This window comes from Tribolium castaneum, chromosome 4 (genome assembly GCF_031307605.1).
Source record: "Tribolium castaneum strain GA2 chromosome 4, icTriCast1.1, whole genome shotgun sequence".
Taxonomy (NCBI): Eukaryota; Metazoa; Arthropoda; class Insecta; order Coleoptera; family Tenebrionidae; genus Tribolium; species Tribolium castaneum.
In genome coordinates, this window is record NC_087397.1 from 3,667,277 (window position 1) to 3,687,417 (window position 20,141).

General features: G+C 36.1%; 4 protein-coding genes across 6 annotated transcripts; 3 read left to right on the top strand and 1 right to left on the bottom strand.

Annotated features, from left to right (window-relative positions):
• Window positions 1-3,506: 3,506 nt before the first annotated feature.
• Ask1 (Apoptotic signal-regulating kinase 1) lies at window positions 3,507-10,049 on the top strand. Of its 3 annotated transcripts, none has more exons than XM_008203344.3 (13): window positions 3,509-3,936; window positions 4,002-4,216; window positions 4,578-4,772; window positions 4,828-4,967; window positions 5,021-5,357; window positions 5,404-5,554; window positions 5,717-6,490; window positions 6,810-7,565; window positions 7,763-7,895; window positions 8,172-8,234; window positions 8,393-8,795; window positions 8,907-9,188; window positions 9,303-10,049. In XM_008203344.3, exons 1-13 carry the CDS (start codon window positions 3,894-3,896, stop codon window positions 9,639-9,641), a joined length of 3,831 nt encoding a protein of 1,276 aa, XP_008201566.1. In that variant the 5' UTR covers window positions 3,509-3,893; the 3' UTR covers window positions 9,642-10,049. The 3 variants fall into 3 exon arrangements, with proteins under 3 accessions (XP_008201569.1, XP_008201566.1, XP_008201568.1); XM_008203346.3 differs by having other exon boundaries at window positions 4,005-4,216; XM_008203347.3 differs by lacking the exon at window positions 8,172-8,234 and having other exon boundaries at window positions 3,507-3,936.
• LOC661196 (muscle-specific protein 20) lies at window positions 10,037-18,647 on the bottom strand. Its single transcript, XM_967372.5, has 3 exons — window positions 18,489-18,647; window positions 12,206-12,414; window positions 10,037-10,433 (listed from the first exon to the last, which is right to left on the bottom strand). The coding sequence occupies exons 1-3, from the start codon at window positions 18,516-18,518 to the stop codon at window positions 10,121-10,123; spliced, it is 552 nt and encodes a 183-aa protein (XP_972465.1). The 5' UTR covers window positions 18,519-18,647; the 3' UTR covers window positions 10,037-10,120.
• On the top strand, window positions 12,678-13,883 carry LOC659621 (uncharacterized protein). The gene is made up of 3 exons (XM_961947.5): window positions 12,678-12,837; window positions 13,114-13,401; window positions 13,447-13,883. The coding sequence occupies exons 1-3, from the start codon at window positions 12,832-12,834 to the stop codon at window positions 13,660-13,662; spliced, it is 510 nt and encodes a 169-aa protein (XP_967040.1). The 5' UTR covers window positions 12,678-12,831; the 3' UTR covers window positions 13,663-13,883.
• LOC100142109 (uncharacterized) lies at window positions 15,453-18,416 on the top strand. Its single transcript, XM_001812643.4, has 5 exons — window positions 15,453-15,633; window positions 15,681-15,829; window positions 17,523-17,751; window positions 17,829-17,978; window positions 18,027-18,416. The coding sequence occupies exons 1-5, from the start codon at window positions 15,570-15,572 to the stop codon at window positions 18,185-18,187; spliced, it is 753 nt and encodes a 250-aa protein (XP_001812695.2). The 5' UTR covers window positions 15,453-15,569; the 3' UTR covers window positions 18,188-18,416.
• Window positions 18,648-20,141: the final 1,494 nt, after the last annotated feature.

Consider the following 20,141-nt stretch of genomic DNA (forward strand, 5'->3'; position numbering starts at 1 on the left):
AGAATTTCATTGACAAATAAATTGACAGAAATAGTTTCTTGATTTTTCTAATTAGGATTATGAATAAAACATGCCATTATTAGATGATTGATTATTTTTTTGAGCACGGGTGATTGTAGGAAATCTTTGACCCTCAATGATCTGTTTAAGAAATGGAAGCAATTACGGTTTGTTCATTAGTGAGCTTAACACTGCTTTAATGAATGTCAATTTACATTAGCTCGGAGCTGCGATTTACTACCTCAGACTCCTTCGAATTCCTCACACATTTGCGAGGATTAATAGAAAAAACATTACCTTTTTGTTCGTCCTTTTAAATTATGTTTGTCATTCATTAGTTTGTAATATTCTTCACTTATCCGTTCTTAAGAAAAGTGGCTTTTAAAGACGGTCATTTAGGAGATTACACGAGAAAAAATAAGGAGGTGATGGGTACATTATTACTCGTATTCGGTAAGTATTTTTTGGTTTGGCAAAGTAGTTCAATTATTTAACTAAAGTAGGTGTTATAAACCACAAAAATTATGTAACCCAGTAAGTCGGTATTAGTACGGCACCAATTTATTATTTCATTGTATTTGTGTACTGCCATAAACGTAACTAATTATAGGGATTAACGTGATAAATGATAATGCAGAAAGTTGTAAAATGTACGATGTGTTTCACACTCGTATTATCGAAATAATTAATGTTTAATGCAAGTTATAGGAGTTCGATGGCTCATAAAATTGCGTGCTCCAGTCAAATTTACGATTAAAAATTTGCGCCAGTAGGAAATCTTTATTGTGTAACAATTTTAATAAATTATTTTAATAATTACCAACATTTTTACATTTTGTAGATTTTATCGTTAATGCTTTCGTGTAAATATTATCATATTCGCGGACCACTTGCGATTTCTACCACTTTCTTTAAATAAAGATGTTTCCGATTATGAAACCGTTTGTTTTATTTTATTTGCTTGCTGTTTGTCTACGTTTCGTGACATGACATATGCTTATGGTCGCAGTAAAGTTTATTTAAATCGAGTTTCTAGTATTGTTAATTAGCGTGAATACATGCAAGCATCAAGTTTAACGTCGCTGACCAAAACCTTTATGGTATATTTAACAAGGAAGTCAATGCTTGGTGAAAATTATGCTGCAGTTGATAAAGAAGTCAATGTTGACGTTACGAAATGTTAGAGACGTTTTTTAATTAGATAATCGATTAAAACTGTGGTTTTATGCCTTGGTCAAACTTAATTTCACTCAAATATTTGCATAAAATTATTATCATAACCGTAAAATGAGTAATTAAAATTCAGCCAGTGTGTACTTGGGTTAGAAAATAAGAGTGTTTTGATAGTTTTGGATCGTTTCTTAATTAATTGTCTCACGTTGTTTACCGCAACCTCCCACACTTTCACCTCAGACGACCATTTTTACGCTTGATGAAACGTTTTAAGTTGCACATTGAGGTGAATACGAGTTTCCGACCTTTAAAATCGGACGCTTACGATTTTTTGACATAATTTTCGATTTGGAGCAATTGAGTAACAGTTAATTTGTCAATAAAGTTAATTATGGTTTTAATTACGTACTGTTCTGTCCCAATAATTTTCCCTGTACATTCTGACATAAACCTTCTACTCAAATTTTTTACTTATGTAATGGCGACTCGTGATTCATTCTATTTCGGCTATTATTTACAAGAAAAATCTTTATTACGACCGTAATTATTGGTTATCAGTGCGTACTGGTAATTAAATTAACCCAATATGCAAAATTTTTGTGCCTTGTCCAACCTTGCCTTCTCTAAAATTCTTGGCCGTCACTTGTTACAAAAATTGAAATAATTGAATTAATTATAAAACAATGTGAGCACCTAATAAGTAGCCCAGTTTCGGAACACTCATGTGGAAACCTTGTAATGCATACTTCTGGTTGCGACAAGTTCGAGGCCACTCTCAATTCACACGAAGTGAAGGAAGCCCACATAAGGACGATGATTATCCATCCTGATCTGCCAGTGACAGGATCGCAAGAACGTAACATTGATCCGAATATAATTAGATGCTGGAAATGACCCACATTAACCGGCAGTGCAAATTTAATTTGCATTCCCATTTGTGCAATTATGTTTTGAAAGACATTGAAACTGTTGTTTAAATTCTATCGCAGGCTGATTTGGCAAAATGATTAATTTGGGTGTTTAAGATATATGAGCAGTTTGCGGAAATGTTCTTTTCTGGGATGACATTGACTTGGTGATTCGTAATGCTTATTATCCAGGTCATGTCCAGCGACTTTTGAAGTTTTCCGAAACTTGTAATTCTTCGATCAATCGATGGAAAGGTTCAAACTGACATTTTAGTTGGATTATTACAAGTAGTTGCGGTTTTTCGTGTGGGAAAACAACACAAACAGTGTTGTTAATTAGACCTTTGTCTAAGTGGCAAATTTTCTTGAACTTTTTTAAATGCCGGCACTATTATTACCACGCACCTCAGCGTTTACTTGAATGTAACGGCCATGAAAATAAATCACTGCAAATGATCCTCATTAAAAGTACTCAAAGGGAATGAATAATTTGTTTCAGTAGTCTTCAGTGCCTAGCCTTGCACAAAAAAATTTCCAAGCTGCCAATCACTTCAATTACTTACACATCTCGTAGAGTGTATAGTAATTAAAATCTTGTTTTGAATGGCGGAAAACTGAAAATAACACCAAAGATTTTTTTAACACTTCTTGTGTGAACCTCTCTCACACCGACAGAAATCACTGAAGCGATTACTTCTTGTTTATTATTGACGAGCATCCGGAATCAGTTTTCAGTAAAAGAAGACAGGGCGATTGAATATGCGGAAGGACATGCCAGTTGAAGCATTTTTAAGATAAAAAATATGTTTTCAAAAGCAATTCTAGAATTTTTTGTCTGTTTTTTTCTCCGCAACTTTGGGAAGCACTTCTAGTTGAAGAAAACCAATGATTATTTTTTAAATATAACATCCAGTCTTTTATTTCTTTTATTCAAACTGTTGAATCAGTTTAAAAAGTTACAAACTACTGCATCCTATTTGTGATAACCCAAAAAAACAAATCAGGATTTTCAAATAAGGGAAAAAAATGAAACTATTAAAACATCTCTGAAAACGTTTATTCTTAAAAATAGACTTTTTTAATGAATTTAATTTTGAGTATTACGTGATAAAAGTAAAAGTAAAAGTAAAAAAAATTCTTTTACAATAAATACTGGAAGCTATTTTGGAAAATGGAATTTGCGAACATATCTACAAAATAATGTACATGAATTTACAGCTACTAATTAGTTTTTTTTAACTTTAACTTCAATAAAGTGTAGATATTGAAAATCGCATGTTTATAACCGTTTTCGGTATTTATTAACTGTTGAATTTTTTTTATATTGAATTAATGCTAGGTGACCAGTTATACGCTAGTGTCTAAAGAGTAGCAGTATTATGGTTTAACTTTCCAACTTTAATGACTTGTTTTGCGTTTTTTCTATTACAATTATACAATTATTCTTTCAATTGCTGACATAATCTCTAGTTTTTGAACAATTGTGTTATCACCCGAAAATGACTGTATGTTCCGGAATGTTTCCTTGCATAATCCAGAATGCAGAGGCGTACTCAGAACACTTTCAAGGTCGCAATAAACCTATTTTTGACAGATGTCATTTATAATATTTGTGTAGCGTTTAATTATGCAAGCAATTTAGATTTATTGTTATTTATGAGCTGAAATGATTGTGAATGTAACGTGAAACGCAACAATACAGTGCTCCATTTAAGGTTACAATATGTGAATTCAACGCACAAAGGGGGAATCTACCGCATTCAACATTGTTTATTTGAACAAGAAAGAAAAGTTTATGTTGGTGCTTGAACCATGCCTGCTCCTCCACTTCCAACAGTCGTCGAGCCTGACGCAGGTACAGCCCTGAATCATTAGAAAAACAGACTTAAGTCATCAGCAAATAAACACTTTTTTCTCCAGCAGAATGTCGCAGTGTCACAGACAGTGTCGGCTCGCATTCCGACATATCTGGGCACACACTCCAAGCAGCGAGTTCCATCATGGGACGGCCCCATATGGACGTGGTTTGTGTGATTGATATTTGCCAATCCCAGAATTTGGCCCATCGGAAGAAGGCCCTGGAAGAGGTCAACCAGGCCTGCCTCCAGGTGGGCGCCACGCTGAACCATATCCAGGTACTTTACCCAAATTCACCCATCGATGTACCCATTGTCCGTGTCAGTGACTGCGCTAAATTTGCGTTGACACAGACTATATATATATATATATGAAAATCACCAAAAAAAGTACTAGTGTCAATGAAAGTACTTTTACGTTTAAATTTTTTTTTGCTTTTCAAAGTATTATCTAGCAGCTGACTTGATAAATTGGGACTGTACTAAAATTTGAACCAAATAAATACTTTTAGTTAATCATTGCCACCTTAAAATGATTCCTTACACTGCCTACTTCGATGCACATTAATATGAAAAAATGCTATACTTTAACAATGCGTATGTCAGTTGATTAATTCCATCCCTCTCAATTTAATTTCAGTTTGAAAAATTAGATTTTGGGGAAACCAACGTAGTGAGCAGTTTTTACAACGCTGATATGGTCATTGTTGATTTTTCCTTACCGACGCAAATCATTACACTGTCATATCATCTAGGAGTCAGGGAACGCTTTAACATGAAATATAACATTTTAATTTACAATGATACTGATACCGAAGCCACCGAACGCCTAAAAGTATGATAAATAGAGGTAGAGATTTTCAAAAAAGATAATAATAATAATTTTCAAGTGCTCCACTCAATACCCTTGCATTTCTTACATACTAACAGAGGACGGTATGTGTGTCACAACCGGGCGATTAAACGATGGCGGTGAGCTTTTGAATCAGCGTTTGAAACGATCACTGCAAGACGTTGAAATACAAAGCAAGTGAGTAATTTTTTACTGGTTTAATTGAGTTTGTTCTAAACTCATTGCATTAGGGCCCATATGAAAGAAAAATTCTTGGCCGACTTGAAGAAATTAAAAGAACAAAAAAGTGGTGAAGAACTTCAGAAATCTCTAAACAACATTAGAAGGCGTTTAGATGATCCGAATGTCTTGTCCGGTGATGTTGTCTTAAACATGTTATTTTGTTTTCGTGATATTCAAGACTATGACTCCATGGTTCAACTTGTTGATGATTTAAGGACACTTCCCGCAGCTAGGAAATACCTAAATTCGTATATTTTGTACCTTTATGCTTTTGCCTTAAACAGGCGGAAACAAGACGGTGATCGAGAGAAAGCACTTAATGTTTGTATTGAAGCTTTAGAAAAAGTAGGTTTTTTACGGCTTAAGCAGTGTTGTAATCACGAATTTTTAGAGAGAAAATCATTTCCCGGACATGATTTGTTTGTGTGGCAGAATTTATAAAGACAAATTTACAGAATCAGATTATAAAGACGAGAAAAGTCTACGCGAAGCGATTTATTGGTACAGGAAGGGGTTCGAAGTGCAACCAAATGAATACGCAGGTAAGAGCATAATTTATTATAAAGTAATTATCAGGTAATTTTTTATTAAAATGGGTTTTTTTAATTTTTTTTAATAATCTTTAATTTACTTTTTACCCATATTTGTAATAATAAAATATTTCATTCAAGAGCGTTTAAGTCTGAGGTTAAAAAATATTTTAGGCATTAATTTGGCCACGCTGCTGGTGATAGGTGGCGCCGACATTACCGGCAACGAAGAGCTCCAACGTATCGGCATGGTCCTCAACAACCTAATAGGCAAAAAAGGCAGTTTATCCTCCCTACAAGACTATTGGGACGTGGCCACATTTTTCGAAATATCCGTTTTATTTCAACACTATTCAAACGCACTCCAAGCTGCTGAATGCATGTTCAAGTTAAAACCACCAGACTGGTACTTAAAATCAACAGTTGGCAACATACAACTGATCGATAGATTTCGTAAAAAACGTGACGAGGAAGGTTCACCAGAGGAGAAAATTTTCCATTTTTGGATGGAATTTTTTCTCGAAGCTACGAAACCGCCCGATAAAGATAGCTTCCGATTTCCGGCACTTATCCTCGAACCTAGTAAAGAGTCTATGCCCAGTTACGTATGCGTTAATCTGGATGCCGAACCACAAACTTTACAAGTAACGAACTTGTGTATTAAAAGTTTGAAAAATAACTGCACCCAAATCCACAACTGGGAATTCACAGCAAATAATATACGAAGTGTTAGTTTTTACAAACGTGATGAACGTTGTCTCGTTCTCTACGTACATCACAACTCCGATGACTTCCAAATTTTCTTCCCGTCTGAAAGCTGTCGGCAGTGTTTCTACGAACTGATTTTGGAATTAACTGATCATCAGGAAGGTTTAGTTGAGTCGGAACCACCACGAGACATACGATACGAATACGAGAGGGATGAACAAGGCCGACGGATAGTCTTAGGTGAGATTAAATTTGACTGAATTTTTTCCGACTGTTTAAAATTTATATTTTTTGTATTACTAGCGATAATTTCTTTGTATTTCAATCAAATGTGGACTTTTTGCTTTTTTCTTCCTATTTAAAAGCTTTGCTGTGAAGAACTAACTGAAATTTTGCATACATACGTAATACATCATTACATCAATATATCCATTACAATATTTGTTTCAATAAGCCGAACATTTCTTATAATACAGCTGAGCCCGTGGAGAAGCTAGTTTTGTAAATAAAAATTTTTTTAAAACATTTTCTTATATATATTTTTAATTGTAATTGTTAGGAAAGGGCACCTATGGGTGCGTGTACGCCGCGCGAGACTTGAACACGCAAGTGCGCATCGCCGTTAAAGAAGTACCTGAAAAGAATCTCGGAGCGGTCCAGCCTTTACACGAAGAAATTCGCTTGCATTCGCAGTTAAGACACCGAAACATAGTACAATATTTAGGATCGTTATCCGAAGACAATTATTTCAAAATTTTCATGGAACAAGTACCTGGAGGATCACTCAGTGCCTTATTGCGCCTCAAATGGGGCCCGTTAAAATCGAACGAACACACCATGGCGTACTACACACGCCAGATATTAGAAGGACTCAAATATCTCCATGACCAAAAAATCGTTCATCGCGATATCAAAGGCGACAACGTCCTGGTTAATACTTACAGTGGCGTTGTGAAGATCTCCGACTTTGGGACTTCGAAGCGATTGGCGGGGCTGTGCCCCAGTACGGAAACTTTCACAGGGACTCTTCAATACATGGCGCCTGAAGTGATTGATAAGGGACAGAGAGGTTACGGGGCTCCGGCTGATATATGGTCCTTGGGGTGTACCGTGGTTGAAATGGCAACTGGAAAGCCCCCTTTTATTGAATTAGGGTCGCCACAAGCAGCTGTTTTTAAAGTTGGTTATTATAAAGACCATCCACAAGTGCCCGAGGAGCTGTCCGATAGGGCAAAACATTTTATTTTGAGGTGCTTTGAGCCCGACCCTGATAAGAGGGCTTCGGCGGCTCAGCTGCTGGAAGATCCTTTTATTGGTGAGTAATTTAATTTGTATCAACTGACCCAAAAAACACCAAATTGGGTCAAAAATTAAACACGAATGTGGAGATTTACTAAATTTTTGAGCTTTAAACCGGATCGAAAAATCACTCGCACTTATTAGAGGTCGGGAATTGTTATTGCGTCCCTTGGCTAGAAATAAATTTGTCTTGCATGCGTGTGTTTATTGCAGGAGTGGACAGGAAAAAAAGCGTCCGTTTAAATACGGAATTCAACCGCAGCGTTTCTGTCCCTGTGGACAAAATGCTTCCGAGACTTCCGGGCTGCAGTGCGCCAAATCAGACGCCAACAACACCGGAATCCGAGTATGTATTGATAAAAGGAGCAGTTTTGTGCATGCTTTCTAATCATAGCTACAGGATGTCGGTAAAAACGGTGATAAAAACTTAATCTTTGTATGAGAAAAAGTTGGTTTCTTTTGCATGATCGCGATTTGTGTGAAAAATGTTAACTTTAGAGTTTCTCACTATTCACACAGATGATTGGTGTTTTAAATATTCATGGTAATTTTTTGTGAGCGGTGTTTGTTTTATTTACGTGAAGTTTGCTTTTTGCTTGTGGTAATTGTAATTGACTTCCAGCTCCCAAAGCAGAGGCTCTCTCCTGCCGCCGATTCAAATGCCTACATCACTTACATTCAACAGGTAATCCTGCTATTATACAACACAGTAGATCAGGCTTCCTCAAGGCGGGAGAATATGCACGATTTTTTTATTTCTTTTATTTTATTTATTTTAATTGCGGGCATGAAAACAAAGTTTTTGTAATGAATGACCAATCGTTACGTCCAATTTATTTTTAGTTTAGCATCGACACCGTCACTTGAAATCGAATCATGTCAGGACGATACTGAAAGGAGAAATTCAACGGGAACTCTCCTGTCTCCCGAAGTTGATGCTAGCACCGAAACGGACGGTTTCTATCTGTTAAAAAAAGACTCACAAAGACGCACAACCCTTGCCAAAGTATTAGCACAAGATGGTGCAAAAGTCTGCGAAGTGTGGATGCACAAAATCAGAGACAAATACATGGGAGAAACAGTTCTCACGCAAAAACATCTTGCCAGGTTGATGGACGGTTTGAAGGACTATTTAACCGAGCAATCATTAACCGTAGTCGAGAGTGCCGTCAGACTACTTAAGGAAGAACTCGATTTTGATTCAACGGCGATAAATCAACTGCAGTTTGCTATTTATTTATATCAGGTATTTTTATTGACTCAACTAACTACACGATAAAGAAATTAAACATCTGCGACTTGTGTTGACTGTCTCTTATCTCAGTTAGTTCAGACAACAGTTGGGCTTTATTTGTAGGAATCCGTCAACGAAGTGCTCCGTTTGCACCCAATTAAACCGCACTGGATGTTCGCCCTCGATAATTTAGTGCGGTCAGGTGTCCAAGCCGCCATCACCGTCCTATCACCAGAATTGGGCGAAAATTTGGCCAATCACAGTTCGCCAAGTACAGTAAATTCGGCCAAGTCCACCAAAAGCTCCGAAAGTTTCGATTTTCGAGATCAGTTGGTGCATTTGCGGGCTGAAAATGCCAAGTTGCAACAGGAGTTGGTCGAATCACAGAAACAGTATCAAGCTTTGGTAAGTGGCAATTTTCGTTTGAAGTTAAAGTTCTCGCATACGCTCGTTGCATAACGGCAGCCCTCGAACTTTAAGCTTGTGTTTTCGCAACTAATTATTTATTTGTCCAAATAGGTGAAGCAGTTGATTGAAAGTCTTCACGAATGTCAGTCGGAAGCGGTTCGAGAGTTGTGTTCGCGACGTGACAATCAGCTCAAAGACGAGTTTGAAGAAGACCCAAGACTGGCAAGTTGGTTGCAAGGCCTTGGAGTTAATGAATTTGGAAGAAAGAAGATTTTAGCAGAAGGCTACACTCTAAACGAGGTGTTGTATAACATTGGAAGGGAAGAACTGCAAAGAATTGGGCTTCGAGGGGCCGTGGAATTTCGCATTTGGAGGGCCATAGAACAACACAGGCAAAGTCCAAATGTGTATTTATGCAATGGAGTAACAGACGACACCAGTACTGTTTAGCCAACACCATTACCAGACTGTGATTTTTTGTTTTCATTTTTTAGAATCTTGTTTTATTTCAAGTGCAATGATATTTATTGTTTGAACGGAATATTTATTTCGGTTTTGTTCACTAATTAGTACAAATCGATTTTGTTTTTAAATCAAATTTTATTTTCGATTGGTAGTTGCAAGGTTTAACTCGATTCTTTTATATTAAAAGTTTAATCCGTGTATTTACTTGGTAAAGTTTCAGCCTAACTCTACTAATCCAAGTTGAAGTGCCTTTTACTAATGCATCACATCGTAGTTCAACATTTTTAGTATTAATATTTTATTTCCGAAATAGTGTTAATTTTAAATCGCCATGAAGAGTCATGTACTATTTTTGCTGTTAAAGTTTACACCACAATAAATGACTAATAAAAATACTGGCTTTTATTTCTTTTAATTTGCGTTACAAAGGTACAACATTCAATCAGGTGATTACGATACAAAATTTATTTCCCTAAGATAATTTTTCTGGAGGCGCCGAAGTTTTGGCCTGCTTGCGTGGCGCCCTTGTTGGTGCCGGCCTGCAGCCCTATGATGGCTTCACCGGCCCGTAATTGTTGCTCTGTGAACTCGCGTTTGTTCTCCTCAGAGGGGCGAGGGCCCAACCAGGGGCCCTTCCATTCGGGGTGTTTGTAAGCCGTGCGTCCAATCGCAAAAATTGTGATGGTGACAGCAGCAATGTTCTTTTGGTCCCACAAATCCGTGCTCTGGAATAGGTCCACGTCAGGGACTCCGTACCGCACGCACGCCTTTTGGAACCTGAAAAAATTTTAAAAAAAATGTCGGCAACCAGTTATACACCGCGTATTAATCCGGGTTCCCCACGCCGATTTCTTCGCGTTTCTGCGACCCTAATACTAGATTTACTGATTGCACTAGTTGATGATACTGATTCCTTTGTTGTGTTAATTAGTTATCCGATTTTCATTAAAAAGGTGTTGCCTGTTGGCCGGTTTGATCAGAAAAACGAAAGCTAAGGGAGACCTTTTGTGGCTTCTGCGGCCCTGTCACCACAATTTCATACTGGATGATTTATGTAGAGCAAGTAAAATTTAATCGTGTAATCCGGGCAATTCGATCAAATTAGCCGGTAACCAATCGGTCCAAATTTCCTTATCGCCAAACGGGCCATTTTCTTAAAATACCCACGAAATAGATAAATGCGCTCCCATTTAAAGTGGGACGGACAATTTAAGCACCAAGGACAATACCTGTGCTTCCTCGTGATGGCAGGAGAGCAGAAAGAGGGCACGGTGGCCGAATTTATTCTTTTTACTCGAAGGAAAAAGCACCGCTTTTATTCCCGGACTCCCGGAGTTTGTACCCGACTGTTGCCAATTGAACGCGAAATATTGCACGTTGCACAGTTTGCATTTATTATTAAATTCGAAATAAAATGTTTTTATGAAATAACAAATAAACGATTTTTCCTTTGTGCTTCTACCAACTCATACTCTCTTGCTAACAAACAAGTTAAAATTTACTTCGTCCGTAGGTAAAATTGTTTTTTTTATCAACGTTCCTCCAAACGTGTGTGTGTGTCGTCCATACAACCGCGTTTAATTTATGATATCCTAATAACCAGTTGTTAAACTTGACGGCATAACGTTAACCGTTTTATAAACGTTGCTGTGTTTAGTAAGTAAATTCATTTTATGTTGAGTGATGTGTTTCAGTTAAGGTATGAAGAAACACATCCGTTATTTTCTGTTGTCTTGTTACACAGAACGTTAAAATTTAATTCCTCTGTGGCTTTCTTGGATCCTCGATGCAAGCGAGCTCCAAACACCCACAATTTTCTAAAGTAAAGAAAGCAAGTAAAACAAATAAATAAATTAGTTAATTAAAAGAACACTAGTTTTCTGATAAATGTAACTATGACTGAAATTTCTTCTTGCCTTTGCCGAAACAAAAAAAAATTCAATTATTACTTACGTTTAGAGCAAATTTTCGAATTTAAAAAAATAAAATAAATCATTTTTATTATTATATTATATTATTTTATTTTTTTGAGTTGGGAACAAATACAAAATATTTATTTGACGCTCGTTTCTTTTGCATTTTTCATTTTCCTGAAAACCGAAAAACACTATTTTCTTTCCTTTGTTGCATCACCGATATGTGTGGGCGGATGTTGCTCAACTGGCAGAACAGAAATTTATTTTTAACTGATATCGCCGTACTATAAACTACGTTAACACCAATTACTTCAAAATTCTAGTGAACGACAATAAATTTAATTTAGTCTAAATATAATTTGTTAACGGGTGACGTAAGTGCAGTGATTAGCTGCCAAATTTAAATTGAATTCAGCGTTTTATTGTTTGAAGCTCGCTGAAAAATGAAATTGGAGTTATTTATACCGCGGTCCCAAAGTTCTAGTTTAGCAACGTATTCTTTTATTTACTAACAATTTGTGAATGAATGGCCGCGGTCAGGTGGAGGATATAAATTAGCAAAAAAAATTCATTCAAAAGCGACTGTTGTGGCTTTCACGCCAAGTTTACAATGAGCACGGTTGGTTAACTCACTGGCTCAGATTGTCCATCATCTTGTAGTCGCCTCCAGAAGTGTTGATCTTGCTGATGATTCCGGGGCACAGGCGGTTCATCAATTTGCAGAGGATGATTCCATCGCGAAGTGCGATTTCGTACGGCACTGGAGGAAATCTTTCGCCGATGACGGCTTCGATCCAGGCTTGAGCTTCTTTTTCCTGCTCAGGGTCGCGTTTACCGGCAACCTGAAACCAGATTAAAAATGCCGATTTCATTGGCATACTAATACCGGAATGCGTTTCGAAATTGTATAATTATCGTTCGATTATTTTTAGCCCCAGAAACCGATAATATTGACCACATTTTCAATCCGGCGTCTGCAAAATTTGTGATCCCATAAAAGTTGCCAACCAGAAAATCACTTTTAAAAATACCCTCGACGACAACACGATTATCCACTTCCCTCAAACGATTCAATTAATTTTTGCGAAAAGTTTGAAAGTGGCTTTTTTGGTGGTGAAGCAAGCACAACAAAAATGAATGATTTAGAAAAACAAGTGTGAGCGTGACGCCCCCGCGAGTGCCTCCCATAAAGCCCATCAGCTGGCACCAGACGCTTCAGTCAGTATCGTCGCGACGCTCAAATCAAACCGCTCTCCATCATGTCTGTAAGTCGCAATAATTTACACTAACCATCCAAAAGTTTACAAAGACATATTTCAACGTAACAGCCTGGCCGAAACCACAATTTTTGTTTTCCACTTTTTGCTAATCCCAAAATAATCCACACCTGGCCCAAGCGTAAATACCCAGCAGGTGCCAATTTTGGCAAAGCCAAAACACACAATCTCGTCAAAACTTCCATAAACACTCACACTGGCGTAAAAATAGCCGACGCTAATGTGTGTATTTTTGGAAATGATGCTCACTCCACTTGCTTCTAGAAACGCAACAAGGAGTTGGAAGGCGAAGTCCTCACTTGGATCTTCCAAGTGCTGGGAGAGCCCCTCCCGAAGGGCGAGTTCGAGGACATCCTCCGTGACGGAGTCGTTCTCTGCAACCTAATGAACAAACTCGCCCCCGGCAGCGTGAAAAAAATCCAAGCCAAAGGGACCAACTTCCAATTGATGGAAAACATTCAGCGGTTTCAACAGGCAGCTAAAAATTACGGCCTGCCACAGGAAGAAATTTTCCAAACGGCCGATCTCTTCGAACGGCGAAACATTTCTCAAGTAACTAAACAAGTGGGAAAACTTTAAATAATTTATTAACTTCAGGTGGCACTGTCCCTTTTCGCCCTTGGCCGCATCACGCAAAAGCACCCCGAGTGGACCGGGCCCACATTAGGGCCGAAAATGGCCGAAAAAAATGAAAGGACGTTCACGGAGGAACAGTTGAGAGCGTCCGAAGGGCAAGTGAACCTCCAAATGGGGTACAATAAGGGCGCTTCGCAGGCGGGACACGGCGGGTTTGGAAACACCCGTCATATGTAAATCTGGTTTCTTCGAGGCTTTTTATTATTTTTATAAGATTCTAGGATAGGCGAAGTAGTTTTAATTTTTTATTAGTTTTGATTTTGTCTCTTTTTGCTTCAAATTCATATTTTTAGACCGGACAGCTGCATACTAAAATAGACGCCTAATGAAGATTTTGTCGGATCGAAACTTTATTAATGTCTAACGTTTACGTTGTAAAAATAAATTGTTATCACGTCTTGTGTTTCAGTTTTTTTTCCTTTTCAATTAAATATCTTGGTGGGAGAAATTCATAAAAGACCACCAACCTATTCAAAATTTTTACCTCAACGGATCAATTTCTCAAAAAGTGTATAGAGATATAAAATTCTGAGGTAATTTACATGAGAAAAGTGACGAATTTTAATTATGTTAGATATCCTGTTTGAAAAAAATCCAGTAGACAAGTTCCTCTTTAGAGTTTTTACCTCAAAGTGCTGAATTTTGTTTCATTTCTCAAAAACTATTGTACGTGGATGGAAAATGTAAACAGATCTGAAATTCTGAGACAATTTTACATTAGAAAAGCAAAAATTTCAATTTTTATACTAAATATCTTGATGGCAAATACTTGATAGACACCTCTTAGTTTTTACCTCCTAGATTTTGATCAATTTCCGCGTCGATTTAGCAAAAACTGTTGTTCGGTTATGGAAAACGTAAACAAATTTGAAATTCTGAGGCAAATTTACATGAGAAAACCGAACAATTTTAATTCTTATACTATATCTTGGTGAAAAAAACTTAAAATAAAAAAGAAGTGATATAAAGGAACGCGAATATTTCGAACTATTCTGAATGGAATTTTAGCCGCAGCTTTCACTGTGACACGAGGAAAATTCTTGAACTTGAACCTTTCGCACTAATTATGTCCGCGTTCAAATTTGAAGCAATACGGGCCATTTAATTGGTGTAATTAATTTCACCAATGTCTACAATTACAAAAAATGTCAAAACAAATGCGGAAAACACGACCTGGTGTTAAAATACTTGCAACAGTACGTAATGTTGAAATAATACAAATTTAAGTGCGTTGGATAATTTTGTGGACAAAGAAATTTCTCCATTATGATGATGGGTCCAAATGAGCCCATCAATATCTCGTATTTTCTCTAATCCTGTCGTTAACATTTCGTCTGGCTAATGATAAGAGACATAATTTAGAGAAAGCAGGTCAGTGTGTGCCTCAGTTTTGTAAAAAGTAAATAAAAATGTTACATAATCGAAGAAAGACTGAACCAGAGGTCGATCCGGAAGCTTCCTGCTTAACTCCCAAGGAATTTCGTAATTTGAGAAGAACAAGTAGTGAACTTTTGGTATTATTACTTTCATTGGTTTTTTTCTATTTATGTAACAACAAGGAACTGAAATTACTCGAATCACGCTTCACGCGAAAAATGAAAAAATATTTAACGACATTCTTAACCCTCAAAACCTGGTTTTCAACCACTTACTATGAAGCAACGACTCACTTGAATGTCATACTTCGTAACTAGCCTTTATAATAAGTAATTATTAATAAATGTGCAATATTCACAATTATCTCTTTAATTACGATCGCAAAGTTGATTTAAGCATCAATGCACTTCTAATTAGCAGGCGTTTTTGCGCCAAAATCGAGCCTGAAGAAGGAAGTTAGCGAGCCCTCAATTAGCTCGACCATGTCTCGAACGAAAATTAAATATTTATCAATTTCCGTCACCCCCTCCCCATTTCTTAATCCTCCCTGTACAAAAGGGAACACACTTGTTCTACTTGAACGCCGTATACTTAAATTGCAATACCTGTGTTAACTGAGTCAGTTATGTAACAAAGGCTCATAGAGCAGAAAACCAAGTGAAAGTTTATCTGAATATGACTCGAGACTAAGCTGAAGTCCAGTAAACATGTTGCGAACCTCCTTGCTTGTATGTCTCTTCCTGCACCTGGCGCTCGGCGTCATAGAGCAACGTAAGTTATTATTTTTTTTTTAATCATAAATTCATTCAAATTTTTAGCCGATTATGTGAAAACTTGTTTCAAAAACCAACCGGGTTTCATCAACTGTTCCACACACGCGGTGCAAGCCCTCTTCAATGCGATTCCAAGGGGCGAGCCCAGGATCGGGCTCGACCCACTCGACCCTCTCAAAGTCCCAAAAATTAAGGTAGGAATTATTGATTTTTCATCGAGTTAATTACAGAAAATTGAGTAATTAAAGTCAGTTATTATTAAGTAAACAGACAAGGACGTGTCCACATTAAATGAATCTTTCTTGCATAGTTCCTCGGGAAAAATTTTCCTAAAATAAAGGTGTTTTCATGTCGTGTAAATTATTTCTGTTGGCAGTATTTCAAAATCGGGGAATAAAAAATTACATTGTAATAGCGTCCGTTCTAAAAATATTCTGAAAAATTAATTTTATGCAATACAGTATTTACATGTTGTTGAACGTTGACATTAAAGACTAATTCAATTTGCATTACGATTGCACATGTTTAGTAATTGTTGTTTAATATTCATTGACTTGTGAGAGTTTAGGACTAGGTCATTGTCAAGTGCGGTTGCAGCAAAAATAAGATATTCGCTTTTTCATACAGAATAACAGGTGGTTAGTTAGTTTGGCTCCTTTTCATGTTCCCAGCCAAAAATGATTTTTTTTTCCCTGATAATAATTATTACGATTTTTTGTTTACGTCCCGAAGTCGTCACAATTTGGTTCGTTTGTTCCCATTTAACTGTTTAATTTTCCTATTTAAAAATGTTCTTTCTCTCGAAAAATAAAATTTGTTGAATTGGTTTCAGAAAATAGAAGCTCATTAAATATTCTGAAAATTAGTTTTCGCAACTAATCAGTTAATGACCATTGTATAAGTGACTGATTATGGACAAAACTTAATAAGTCGTAACGAAATTCTCTTGTTCTTGCGTGTTTTCTAATCTCTACAGATTTATTTAAAAAAATAACATGGTATGAATATTCATTTCGGCATTTTAATATTTAGCTGATGCAATTGTTGACAATTTGCGTAATTATAATTTTTTTTATCATAATTAGCTTCAATAATATTTACGTTTTATGACAAATTTAAATACCAGCGGATTAATTTAAATAGAAAAACATCTTTTGTTTATATTTGCCATTTGTATTAGAAAACTCATTGTTCTAAATAAAACGAAACCAATTTTAATAAAAAAAACGTAAAACTAAAATGCAAAAAGATAATACCAATTATTGTTTTCGTAATAAAATTATTCATGTCAAACAACAGTACCAAGCATGAAGAGTTTATGAATAAATATTATAGTTCTGGTGGTCAAAGAGCGGAAAAATTATTACCATTTTCTTAAAACAATAAAAATTTTTAATAACAAATTGCTAAAAAATAATTCAACATTTCCAGAGTCAGACATTTTGAACCCAAAACAAAATTATATTTTGCAAGATTTCTTGATATGTTTTTAATTGTTTTTTGCGTAAATCGAACAAATTAAACAAATGAAAAAGTCCTTATTGTTATTATTTTATCAATTTTTAAGTTTCTCGTTTTTAATTTTTTTTTTAATAAATAAATATTTAATTCCAACTGATAAGTTGTTAAAAATTGTGAAATTAGAAATGCACATTTCTAGATATGTTTTTATTCCTTTTGGGCATTTTTGCAAACATTGAAAATTGTCAAAATTGAGGAATAAGGACTCCTTCTGTTGAACTCAATAGTGCAAAGAGAGGCAAAGACGTGCCAATTCTTTGTAAAATTTACCGGAGCGCAACTCGATTCGAAAGTTGCGTGTCCGAGTGACATAATCCCACAATATCGGCGTTAAAATTACATAACCCGCCGGTAACATTTTTCCAGATACTGCAAGGTGGAGGAGGTCCGGTGACCGTAAACGCGTCTTTAACCAACGTCACAGTTCTGGGTTTTGGCAAAACGCAGGTGCTTTACAACAGCGTGGATCCAGTTACGTACGATTTCCTCACGAAATTGCGCCTGGAAAGGCTGCGCATAGACGGCCTGTACGAGCTTTTGGGCCGGATTTTGGTGATCCCGCTCCGGGGGAAGGGCAACTGTTGGTTCGATGCCAGTGCGTATTTTGGAGATATTTCAAAACCAACACCATTGTTTATTTAGCGGCCACAAATAACGTGCGATTCTTTGCAGAAAACATCGATATCGTTGCCAAGAGTGACGTTATTTTGGAAAAACGGGACGGTTTCCATTTCTACAATGTCACGGCAATCCACGTGAAATTCAGCATTGGCGGGCTGAAGCTCCACATGTACAATCTGTTCGACGGCATTAAAGCCTTAGGTGAGTTTGGACAGCTTGTTAGACCGATTTGGAGCTAATGAATTACAGAGGACTCAACTAATGCGTATCTCAATGCGAACTGGAGGCCGGTCGCCGAGTCCTTGAATCCGATCCTTTCGAAGACCATCGAGGACATAATGATCGATATTTTGCGAAAAGTTTTCGACAATATCCCCGCGGATTACTTCATCGGGGATATAGAAAATTGAAAGTTTTCCTTGTGATCAATTAAGTTAGTGTAAATTTAGAAAATTCGACACACTTTCATGCGCTGCTGAAATATTTCCAGCAAAAATAAACAAACTTAAACTTAGCTCGTGAGTCACTCCAGGCGCTGTAGATTAAGTGAAACACACCCCATTTATTCATTTCGTTTTCCAGTATTATTTATTAGTTACCACAAATACGTTTCATTTTTTAATAAAACACTAAAAATAATCGCCTGGTTTCATTTCCCTCCCATTAGAATAAAAAAAAATTGCGAAAATAAACCACAGGTCTTTGGCTCACCTGCCAGAGGGGTCTCGAAGGTCCGGGCATTTTTGTGGGAACTGGTCACTGCTATCACCTTAACACTGTGAAGATCAGAGGTTTGCAGGTTAACTACGTATATTTTGGACCGAGCTGTTCTTATAGTGTTCCATTTACAGTGGCGTCGCGGAAAGTACGCCCACATTGCCCAATCAAACAAAACTTAGATCTCTTAGTCATCATATTCAATGGTTTTGACGTCGCTTTTGGCTTTACTTGCCGCATTTTTCTCGACGGCGTCATTTTGCGCAAAACAATTCGAATTTTTTCACCAATTTTTGAAGTAATGCAAACTGGTGCCGGCAATTTTGTGGGCCAGGAGAGTGTTTTGGGGAAAATAGGACATCATTATTTTGAAACAAATCGTCAAAACACAATAAATATTAAAATGAGGTCGAACAATTTCGAGATCATGAGATTAATATGAAAACCAAAAGACTCAAAACTATACAACTGCAAAATATTTTTTGAACTAGGTTTTATTTCAATAGTTTAAACAAATTTTCTTCAAATATTTTCACTAAGGAATAGCTCTTTATCCCACTTAATTAACATTTTTTCAATTAAAAATACTTTAAAAATTCAGTTAAGTTATCAACATAAACTTATAAATATCGGTTTGCTATTAATAAGTAAATCTAAACAAAACTAGCTGAAACAAAGACAGTAATTGACATACGTATATAAATGCTGAAAATCGTATAAATGTCGCAAAAATTATGTGGGTATTGTAAAGAAATCTGAAATTAGTAAAAGAAAAAATTCTCTTTGTTTTTTATCTTTTTGGAAAAAAATGGCAATTTTCTAGAACGCACGGTCTATTTTTATTTCGATGGTCTATTCCAAGCAGCATGATTGTTTGGTGGTTACTGTCCCTATTAATCACTAATGCGACAAGTATTAAAATAAGTACAGAAAGTTATTTTAATCCAACACCGTTGATTTTTTGCACGTAATGTCTCTATTTTTAATTTTCGTGAGAGCAAAATGTGTTTTCTCAAATTCTGTTTATTCATGGTTTATTTCGAGAATCCAATGGAATGAAAATGTCGAGGAAAATGTTTCGGAGTGTAATACTAGCACAGATGCTTGTGATTTTAGCTTCTTTTTATAGAGACTTCAATCGTTTCGTAAATCACAAAAATGATATCATCACAACGACGTAAAATACTGCAAATTATTATTGCAAAATTCAAAAAACATTAGTCATAGCTAATGATGCCAGGTTTGAGTTGGTTGGCGAAACGCGTAAATTTTAAAATAGCTCATATCGCATTATTAATTTTGTTTATGAAATATCAGAGGTACATACAGACAGGTATCCAAATTGTTTGCTATTATTTATTATGTTTTGAAGTTCTTTTCATTCAAATAATAAAAGCACTTTTATTATTAATATTATTATTATTTATCTTTATTTTTAGGTAATTTACACTTCCAAAGAATCCAAAAAATTACAACCGTAAGCTTTATTATTCGTCAATTTATTGTATTATTTCCTGTTGTAAAAAAATATCGTTGACATTGTTACAGATTTTTTGTTCAATAATAATTACGGATAAAATAATTTAAAATATTCCGCAGCTATTTTTAGGAAACAAGCCTTTATTAAAGAGCGGAAATTATTTTTTT

Excerpts from the sequence above, each read along its gene's own strand:
- LOC661196 (XM_967372.5), bottom strand. The coding sequence starts at position 18,518 with ATGCCCGGACCTTCGAGACCCCTCTGGCAG. Across the intron at positions 12,415-18,488 it reads CTTCGAGACCCCTCTGGCAG|GTTGCCGGTAAACGCGACCC; the intron begins GTGAGCCAAAGA and ends ATCTGGTTTCAG. Across the intron at positions 10,434-12,205 it reads ATGATGGACAATCTGAGCCA|GTTCCAAAAGGCGTGCGTGC; the intron begins GTGAGTTAACCA and ends AAATTTTTTCAG.
- Ask1 (XM_008203344.3), top strand. The coding sequence starts at position 3,894 with ATGCCTGCTCCTCCACTTCCAACAGTCGTCGAGCCTGACGCAG. Across the intron at positions 7,896-8,171 it reads CCAACAACACCGGAATCCGA|CTCCCAAAGCAGAGGCTCTC; the intron begins GTATGTATTGAT and ends ATTGACTTCCAG. Across the intron at positions 9,189-9,302 it reads AGAAACAGTATCAAGCTTTG|GTGAAGCAGTTGATTGAAAG; the intron begins GTAAGTGGCAAT and ends TTGTCCAAATAG.
- LOC659621 (XM_961947.5), top strand. Across the intron at positions 13,402-13,446 it reads AACGGCGAAACATTTCTCAA|GTGGCACTGTCCCTTTTCGC; the intron begins GTAACTAAACAA and ends TATTAACTTCAG.
- LOC100142109 (XM_001812643.4), top strand. The coding sequence starts at position 15,570 with ATGTTGCGAACCTCCTTGCTTGTATGTCTCTTCCTGCACCTGGCGCTC. Across the intron at positions 15,634-15,680 it reads GCTCGGCGTCATAGAGCAAC|CCGATTATGTGAAAACTTGT; the intron begins GTAAGTTATTAT and ends TCAAATTTTTAG. Across the intron at positions 15,830-17,522 it reads TCAAAGTCCCAAAAATTAAG|ATACTGCAAGGTGGAGGAGG; the intron begins GTAGGAATTATT and ends ACATTTTTCCAG.